The sequence below is a fragment of the Thamnophis elegans genome, chromosome Z (genome assembly GCF_009769535.1).
Source record: "Thamnophis elegans isolate rThaEle1 chromosome Z, rThaEle1.pri, whole genome shotgun sequence".
Lineage (NCBI taxonomy): Eukaryota > Metazoa > Chordata > Lepidosauria > Squamata > Colubridae > Thamnophis > Thamnophis elegans.
Window position 1 is genome coordinate 127,134,759 of NC_045558.1, and position 10,205 is coordinate 127,144,963.

Consider the following 10,205-nt stretch of genomic DNA (forward strand, 5'->3'; position numbering starts at 1 on the left):
ATGATTATAACTGGTCATTGTACTTGCAACTGTCCCAGCATCTCCATGGTCACGTGATCAAAATGTGCAGGTGCTTGGCAACAGCACATGTACAATAATTGCATCATTCCAGGGTCATATGATTGCTATTTGCAAACTTTTCAGTCGGCTTTTGATGAGCAAAGTCAATGGGAGAAGCCAGATTTGCTTCATGACTGCACGATTCACTTAACAACTGCAGTTATTTGTGGCAAAAGGGTCATCAGATCAGCTATGACTCACTGATCAACCCCCTTGCTTAGCAATGGAAATTGGGGCCGTAAACTGAGGATTACCTGTAATGAAAACTTTGTCTCATGCAAATATGTCCTATCTCTCAGTTCTTCCTATCTGTGTTGGGGCTGAGATTATTCATGGGCAGTTCTTACTTTCAAAATCATTAGAGAGTATGGAATCTTCCCCCATTCAACATCAATGATAATCAGAGCTTCCTGCAAAGTAGTTTAGATTATAATCTTTCCTAGCTGATTTGAGACTATACTGGCTTTACAATCTCAATCCATTTATTCAAAGCCAATGGATATCATAACCTCTCATCACAAGACATACAGGTCTGCAAACCCCTATTACTCACCTTTCTGCACCCTAGAAGGGCAGATGTTTTCTCCTGGCCCACCCTGTTAAATATGCAGATTGTGCTGAGAGCAGCACAAAAGGCAGGTGAAATTCATTTTTTTTACTACCGGTTCTGTGAGCGTGGCTTAGTGGACATGGCAGGGGAAGGATACTGCAAAATCCCCATTCCCTCCCCACTCCTGGGGGAAGGATATTGCAAAATCTCCATTCCCATCTCACTCTGGGGCCAGCCAGAAGTTGTATTTTCCGGTTCTCTGAACTACTCAAATTTTTCCCTTTTGATTCTCCAGAACCTGCTGAAGGGTTTTGGAAAGCAGAAAGTGCAAATATCTGCCCCCACATCAATTCTGGTGAAAGTCACCGAAGATTTGCAGGAGGCTGGTGGTGAATGGTGGTGGTGATGAATGAATCCTTGACAGAGAAGATGGTAGTTGTAACCTTGATTGAGAAAGTAGCCTCTGCTCAAGCAATCATCATTTGACTTGCTTAGTTTGGAGAGCTAGCGATATGTCTCAAACTTGCCTTTGACCAGAACAGTTATTGAGAAGGTAGAAGGACCATAGTTGTGGAGAATCATGGACAAAAGAAATTATTGGGACCCTTTTCATTCTTGATTGAGACAGATTGGCAGTACTAAGATAACACTGATTGCTCTTTGGGATAATGTGAGGTAAGACCACAATGAGGAAGGACGGGCTTCCTAGTCCTCTTTGATTTCTCACCAGCCTTCAATACCCTCAATTGTGATGTCCTTCTACAGCATCTCTGAAGGTGTTGTGTGGGTCGTACAATGTCACCTCTGTCCTCCAGGGCCAGTTGTATTTTGCTGGTAGAGGGAGAGATGAGGTTCAGGTGGAAGGTAGTTCCACATGGACCAAGCATTCTCTACAATTTCACATGTATGTGAAACTTGTGGAACAGGACACCCATCCACATGAGGTCAGATATCACTAGTATGCTGGTGTTACTTGTGTTCCTCAGCTCTAATTTGGCAAGGAAATGTGGTCAAAATTCTATTCCAGTCTCGGGATACCACAGTGTAAAGTTGGAGGAACACACCCAAGTTCAATCCATGGAAGACAGAATGTCATGCACTCAAAAGCCAAGTTATGTTGAAGTAGGGCTGGCTGGGGGATACCAATAGTTGACAGGTGAAGCTTATTTTTCTCTGGAGAGAATGGGCCCTTGGGAACATGCCAGGATGGGAGTAGGATACATGTTTTATTGAAGTCTACTGCTCCTTTTCCCCAGCAAATTGCAGGCCAGCTGAGGAGGAGGAGGAGGAGGAGGTGGTGGTGGTGGTGGTGGTGGTGGAGGAGGAGGAGGAGGAGGAGGAGGAGGAGGAGGAGGAGGAGGAGGAGGAGGAGGAGGAGAAGGAGGAGGAGGAAGCCTTCACTGGGGTTCTGCTGCAGGTCATGAGGAGAGGAAAAACAGAGCCAATCTTATTTCATTCCTCAGCATAGTAACTAAATTAGTAGACCAGCAAAATACTGTGGACATAATATATTTAGACTTCAGCAAGGCATTCGACAAAGTAGACCATGAGCCAAGGTGGCGCAGTGGTTAAATGCAGCACTGCAGGCTGACTGCTAGATCAGTAGTTCAGCGGTTCAAATCTCACCGGCTCAGGGTTGACTCAGCCTTCCATCCTTCTGAGGTGGGTAAAATGAGGACCCGGATTGTTGTTGGGGGCAATATGCTGACTCTGTAAACCGCTTAGAGAGGGCTGAAAGCCCTATGAAGCGGTATATAAGTCTACTGTTATTGCTATTATTATTATTATTACCACAGCCTACTTCTTGGTAAGCTATGAAAAAGTGGGATAGATAGCATCACCACCAGATGGATTCATAACTGGCTGACAAACCGTACTCAGCAAATAGTCCTTTTAATAGATCTAAGTCTACATGGAGGGAAGTAAGCCGTGAGGTACCACAAGAATCCAATTTATGTCCAGTACTCTTCAATATCTTCATAAATGACTTAGATGAGGGAATAGAAGGAGAACTCACCAAATTTGCAGATGATACTAGGCTGGCAGAAATAGCTAACACCCTAGAAGATACTAAGAGCCAGCCTAATTCTATCTGAAGAGAAGGATGACCCACTCAGTTATGGACTGACTTGTGCTTAATTAAATGGCAAGTTCCTTGTTTTAACATTATGTCAGCCGAAGAAATAAATATTTACTTGCTGAAATTGTTGGCACCTAGAATTCAAATGGAGAACTGTACCCTGGCCTTGAGTTTCATGACCCACCAGAGCTGCCTCAAGTCAGCAATCAAAGCCATATTCCACTGGGACTTGTTGTTAGTTGCAAAGTCATGTCTGACCCATCATGACCCCATGGATAACGTTCCTCATGGCCTTCCTGTCCTCTTCCATCCCCGGAGACCATTTAAGCTCACACCTACTGCTTCGGTGACTCCTTCTATCCACCTCATTCTCTAATGTCCCTTTCTTCTTTTGCCCTCAATCTTTCCCAGCACTAGGCTCTTCTCCAGTGAGTCCTTCCTTCTCATTAGGTGGCCAAGTATTTTAATTTCCTCTTCAGGATCTGGCCTTCTAAAAAGCAGTCAGGGTTGATCTCCTCTAGGACTGACTGGTTTGATCATCTTTCAGCCCAAGGGACTCATAGGAGTCTTCTCCAGCTCCATAGTTCAAAGGCCTCAATTCTTTGGCGCTCAGCCTTTCTTATGGTCCTACTTTCACAGCCATACTTTGCAAATGGTAAAACCAATTTTCCTCCATTCCATTGGGAGACTCCACTGTAAAATCAGTGGTGCTCCTCTCTTCTTCAAGTCACTTTCCTGGGTGTGCTGCTATGATTTGAAATTTTGACTCACTAACTTTTTAACAAGCCTCCTGAGTGTTGGGGTGAACTTGATCCCAGAGGCACATCTTAAGGGATCAGAAGTGACTTAGCATGACATGGAACCATCAAATGTAGTCAAAAAGGGCAACGTGAGTCTTTTCTTTAAAAAAAAACATTCTTCTCTTCTCTTCTCTCTCTCCTTTCCTTTCTTATTTTTCCATCTCGCTAAACATCTGCAGTCTTCTTGGAAGCCACAAATCTTAGCTGAGAGAATGAAAAAGAATGTCTTTCCTGGTAAGCTTGATTTTATAACTCCTTTGACCCTCCGATCTTTTCTCCCACCCCCCACCCCCGCTTAAAGACATCTGAGATAAATTACGAAAACCCCACGAAGCATTAGAAACTGTCTTGCTATCTTAGGTAAATTCATATACTGTTTAACATTTGCTGCAACTCAAGTTAATATGAATCCTCCATTTACAAATGTCTTTTACTTATTATAAATACCCACAATATATTCAGCTAGTGGCTTTGGGTGCTTTTAATCTAACCATTATATTTATTGTTAAATATAATGTCTTCTGCCGTTTTAGGAAACTTGCCTAAATTGTCAGGTAGAGGTGATTATTCTTGGCCTTCACTAATTTTCTGCAAATAATTGGGTGTTTGGTGTCTTAATAGAGGAAAAGAAGGCAGAAATTATTATTTTTTAAAAATCCCCAGGAAGCTGTTGCATGGCAGGTAATTACTTATCCATGGAGTTTTGTGCACAGGGTAACCATAGTTCTCTGCCTCCCACTGTGGCTTCCAGAGGTTATGGGTTTTGCTCCCATCAATCTCCACCAGCACAGCTTTTGACTGGGGTGGGGAAATCTCTTTTTGGACACATTTAGATTTTTACAATATCTGCTGTAAGAAATGTTAACTGCTATAGAGAAGATAGATCAGAACAAGAGATATGATAGAGAACATTTTGAAAAGAGGGTTTGCTTATCTATAGGTCTTAGAAATGGAAACCTGTGAACCAAAACTTAACTTAAAAGTCCTTCATAATGATCCACAGCCCCAAGATGAAAGCTACCTTAATAGAACAGATCCCAATTCTACTCCCTGTTGTTACATGAGTGAGAAGTTAGTTAACACATCAACATAGTTAAATGTGGCTTATATAGGAAATGACACCAAATTATATTTGGGTTTGTGGGAATACCATCCCAAGAAAACATAAACGGAGATTTGAAAGAGACACCTACAACAACAGAAAGTGAAAAAGAAAGGAAGAAAGGAGGAAAGGAGATAAGAGGAAGAGGAAGGAAGGAAGATAGAGGTATGGAGTGGAAGATGGAAAAGAGAAGGAGAGAGGGTAGGAAGGGGAAGAGAGGAGTAGAGGAGAAGGAAGGAAAGAAGGAAGGGAAAGGAGAGGAGGAAGGAAGGAAGTAGAGAAGGGAGGGAGAAAAGAAAGGGAAAAGAAGGTGGTTTTCAAAATAGGCAAGGGATGGTAAACAAACGGTATGCTATAACCCTGTAAATGGAATGACAAATGTATAAGAATGATGAATGTAAAAAAGAATAATAACTATGTGGATGTATACCTATAATTGTATATACAGGACAAAACAAATTCATTTAAAAAAAACATAGTTAAATGTGGCTATTGGGTCTTTCATGTTCTGTTAAGGACTGGTCATAAAATCTAAGTTATACTAAATTTGAATCTTCTCATAATCATCTCTCAGAGGTTCCAATCAAGAATGTCAAAGGGCAATTAATTCCATGATCATTTCATTTCATTTGCAGTCATCAAAATGATGGTGGTAGTTCACCTTGCAAAGGCAACAGGTTCTACCTGGACTAAAATTGTCTTATTACTTCACCAGGATAGTTATTGCACAATCCTTTGACAACATGAGAAGGGGTGGAGGAGAAAACCTGTGATTCACTTGAGGGGGCAGGGTGCGTGCAGTTTTGTTCTGCTAAATGTTTAAGGATCAGCTCTGCCATTTCCATTGTTGCCACCCTACACCATGCATTTGGGGAACAGGTGATCAGCACAGCAACTCAGCTATGCTCTCAATTGGCTTGCAAAATTCAAAAGAAATTAATAGTTAGCTCTGGCGAGTTAATGCAACATGACTCCCGCACACTATAGACTATGTGCCACATAAGCCATGTCTTTCTGGCTCTCTGGCTCTTCCCTTATGATCTGATTGATGAACAGGTATTATAACAGAACAAAGAAATCTGCAATCATTCTCTTTCTTGTTCATTCTGTGCATCACCTATAGAAACTGGCACTTACAAGATGCTCCGAAGAAATCAATCCATAGTGGAAGACTTTGTCCTGCTGGGCCTCTCCCAGACCAGAGAAATCCAATTTGCCCTCTTTCTCCTCTTCCTTATCTTTTATTCTCTGATCCTGCCAGGAAACCTTCTCATCATCCTGACCATCCAGAAAGAACCTCAGCTGAACTCTCCCATGTACTTCTTCTTAGCCAATCTGGCTTTCCTGGACCTCTGCTATTGCTCTATCACTCCTCCCAAGATGCTGTCTGACTTCTTCTCCAGCCATAAGACTATCTCCTTTAAGGGCTGCATCCTCCAGATCTTCTTTCTTCATTGGTTAGGATGCTCTGAGGTTTTCCTTCTTTTAGGCATGGCCATTGATCGCTATGTGGCCATTTGCCACCCTTTGCGCTATACCAGCCTCATCAGCAAAGCGGTGTGTTACATTTTGGTCCTGGTGTCCTGGTCTATAGGATTCATGCATTCTATCATCCAGGTAATTCTTATTCTCCCCCTGCCATTCTGTGGACCCAATGAACTGAATAATTTCTTCTGTGATATCACTCAGATCATCAAGTTGGCTTGTACTGACACCAATGCCATAGAATACATCATGTTCTTCAACAGTGGCTTGGCCACCTTGATGTGTTTTATCCTTCTCCTCATTTCCTATGGAGTCCTTCTGATCAAAGTGAGAACAAATTCTGACAGAGGAAAGAGTAAAGCTTTCTCGACATGCATCACCCACATCATCATCATCTTCATCATGTTTGGCCCAGCCATCTACCTCTACTGCCACCCCTTTCAGGAATTCGTCTTTGATAAGGTGGTGGCTGTTTTCCATACAGTGGTCTTCCCCTTGATGAACCCCATGATCTACACTTTGAGGAACAAGGAGATCAAGCAAGCCATGCTGAAGTTGTTGGGCAAAATTAAAGTTCAAAGCGGATGATGACAATATTTTATTATCAAAGGCATTGGAAAAGTTGTGCCCTACCCATGATGCTACAACATAACCTGCTGAAAGTTTGCAAGCAAATGGCAGAAAGGCCACTCAGTTGCTTATAACTATCTGAAGATCAAAGCCAGGACACAATCAGAGTGAACCAAAGTCCACATCTAACTCAGGAACATCAATCATAAACAATGACGAAGATCAAGGCACTAAAAGGCAGATAGGAAGGGTGAAGGCCTTTGAATTGTGGTGGTTTGAGATGACTTATTACGCATCCCCTGAACTGCAAAAATCACAAACAAAGAAATCCTCAATTGAACCTCACCAAAAATATCAATCAAAGCCAAGATCATCAAAAAAAAAACCCCCTCTATCATACTTTGGCCATATCATGCGAGCTGACTCAAGTCAAGCATTCAATCACGACGGGAGTGACCAACAGAAAAACAATTAGGAGTCACCCTAGTACCCATTGGCTGGACACTATGAAGGATGACACTGGGCTACCCATGGGGGAGCCAAAGGAGGCTGCATGAGACAGAGGGGCATGGAAACTTTCGATCCATTCAGTGACCTAGGGTTGGGCATGACTGACAATGATCAAGGAGAAAAAAAATCATTTTTTTTTTCAAATAAATGTTGACAATTGAATTTCAGCCTGACTAAATGAAATCACAATTCTGTGAATTCCTTCCTGCCTGTTTTTTTTTTTAAAAAATCTGGCCTCTTCACTCTATTCGCTGTATGCTCCAGAAGTGGGTTCCTACCGGTTCGGACTGGTTCAGCTGAGTAGCTAGTAACTCAGCCTGAACCGGTTCTATCAGCGGTGGCATAGACACCACCATCCTGGTTTTTTTTTTCTTCTGCACATGCGCAGAAGCATTTTTCTCAGTAGTGTCCATGCATGCATAGCACACATCCAGTGCGAGCATGTGCAGCACAGCCCTGAGTGAACTGGCAGCAGCCGAAACCCACCCCTGGTATGATCCCATGTGTGGCATTATCTCTCATTCTTTCTTTTTTTTCAAATATTTTTTAATATATTTTTATTTTCAAAACAAACATACAAATCCTCCTTCTTTACATACTGTAGAAAGTTGATTACAAAAGGCTTTTGTGCATCTCTTCCACCATCATCAAATATAATTCATATCCCTCATTCTTGAGTATTAGGAATGTCCACAAGCATCAGCTTCCTCTATTTTTAGTTCAAAGAACAACTAGCAACTTTTTAAAAAATAGTCTGATAAGGACATTTCTTGGATCTCTTGAGATCCAGTTGCATTCTGATTAAAGGTACTGGAAAGAGGTGACGCTTAGAATACTGCATCCAGTTTTGGTCACCACACTATAAAAAGGATGTTGAGGATCTAGAAAAAGTGCAGAGAAGAGCAACCAGGATGATTAGGGGACTGGAGGCGAAAACATATGAAGAACGGTTGCAGGAACTGGGCATGGCTAGTCCAGTGAAGAGAAGGACCAGGGGAGACATGATAGCATTGTTTCAATATTTGAGGGACTGTCACAGAGAAGGGGTGGGGGGGGGGGTCAACCTGTTTTCCAAGGCACCTGAAGACCAAACAAGGAGTAATGGATGGAAACGGAACAAGGAGAGATTTAACCTAGAAATAAGGAGAAATTTTTAACAGTGAGAACAATCAAACAGTGAAACAGATGTTGCCTTTGGAGGTTGTGGGATCACTGGAGGCTTTCAAGAAGAGATTGGAGTGCCATCTTTCAGAGGTAGTGTAGGGTCTCCTGCTTGGATGGCGGAGTTGGACTAGATAACCTATAAGGTCCCTTCCTACTCTGTTAATCTGAGGTTTCAAATCCTATCTCAACATATTTGGTCCTACATCGATTTATATGGATTTATATCAATTTATATAGCAATAGCAATAGCGCTTAGGCTTATATATCGCTTCACAGTGCTTTACAGCCCTAAGCGGTTTACAGAGTTGGCATATTGCCCCCAACAATCTGGGTCTTCATATCCTATATAATTGAACTGCTGATACCTTGGTTTATATTTTCCAAATCACAAAACTAAATTTCTATTAAGTCAAAAGGTTGCAAAAGCATTCTTTTAAAATTAAAAAAAAAAAAAATTCAAGTGTTAAAGAAAAGTCTACAAAATCTCAGTGGTTGCACACTTATTTAAAAGTGAACTAGTAATATAATCTTTATAAGCACAAACTGCTTCTCTCTCTCTCTCTCCCTCCCTCCCTCCCAACTCCCTTCCTCCTTCTCTCTCTCTCCCCCCTCTCTCCCTCCCAACTCCCTTCTTCTCTCTCTCTCTCCCCCTCCCAACTCCCTTCCTCCTCCCCTCTCTTTCTCCCTCTTTCTGTTCTCTCACTCCCTCCCAACTCCCTTCCTCCTTCTCTCTCTCTCTCTCTCTCTCTCTCTCTCTCTCTCTCTCTCTCTCTCTCACACACACACACACACACACACACATACACACACACTCACTCACACACAGAGTGAATTGCGAATCATTGTGAAGTTTAAAGTTAGTAATGTAATGTATTATGTATTTAGTGGCCGATAATGAGCTGTATTTACAATCCCTTTGGATCCTGACTTTGCAAACAAGTGAACTTCAGAGGATTTATTTTTATGTTATTTGTATCCTACCTTTATTTTTATTTTTTTACAAATAACACAAGGGGGCGAACGTATCCAACACTTCTTTCCCTTCGTATTTTTTCCACAACAACAGCACTGTGAGGTCAGTCCTTTAAAAAGATAGAAATGTCTATTTTCTGCCTGATCCTATCAGCATTCAGATCCGCTAAATCTCTAAGCCAAGAGTGCATACAGGCTCAAAAGTATACACAGCCCCAGATGGACATTATGAAACCTTTATCAATTTGTACCACTTTAGTACTCTTTCTTAGTCCCAGTTTATAGTGCCTTGGTAGGGCCACAATTGGAATACTGCATCCAGTTTGGGTTGCCAGATGTAAAAAAGATGTGGAGACTCTACAAAGAGTGCAGAGATGAGCAACAAAGATGAATTTGTTTAGACTGGAGGCTAAAACATATGAAGAATGGTTGCTGGAACTGGGTATGTCTAGTTTAATGAAAAGAAGGACTAGGGGAGACATGATAGCAGTGTTCCAATATCTCAGGGGTTGCCACAAATAAGAGGGAGTCAAACTATTCTCCAAGGCACCTGAGGGTAGAAGAAAAAGCAACGGGTGGAAACTCATCAAGGAGAGAAGCAACCTAGAACTAAGGACAAGTTTCCTGACAGAACAATTAATCAGTGGAACAACCTGCCTCCAGAAGTTGTAGTTGCTCCAACACTGGAAGTTTTAAAGATGTTGAATAACCATTTGTCTGAAGTGGTGTAGGGTTTCCTGCCTAAACAGGAGGTTGGACTAGAAGACCTCCAAGGTCCCTTCCAACACTATTATCTGATTCTATTCTATTAGTCAATTAGTCTATTAGTTCTATTTTATTCTATTAGATTCAACTTTAGTTCTGGAGGTAACACTCTTGCTGAAAGGAAGGGCTGAAAACAAAGCTTTAGAT

General features: G+C 41.8%; 1 protein-coding gene across 1 annotated transcript; it reads left to right on the top strand.

Moving 5' to 3' along the window:
- The first annotated feature begins 5,732 nt into the window (after positions 1–5,732).
- Positions 5,733–6,665, top strand: LOC116521699 (olfactory receptor 4N2-like). Its single transcript, XM_032236357.1, has one exon. The coding sequence runs from the start codon at positions 5,733–5,735 to the stop codon at positions 6,663–6,665; it is 933 nt and encodes a 310-aa protein (XP_032092248.1).
- The last annotated feature ends 3,540 nt before the right edge of the window (positions 6,666–10,205 follow it).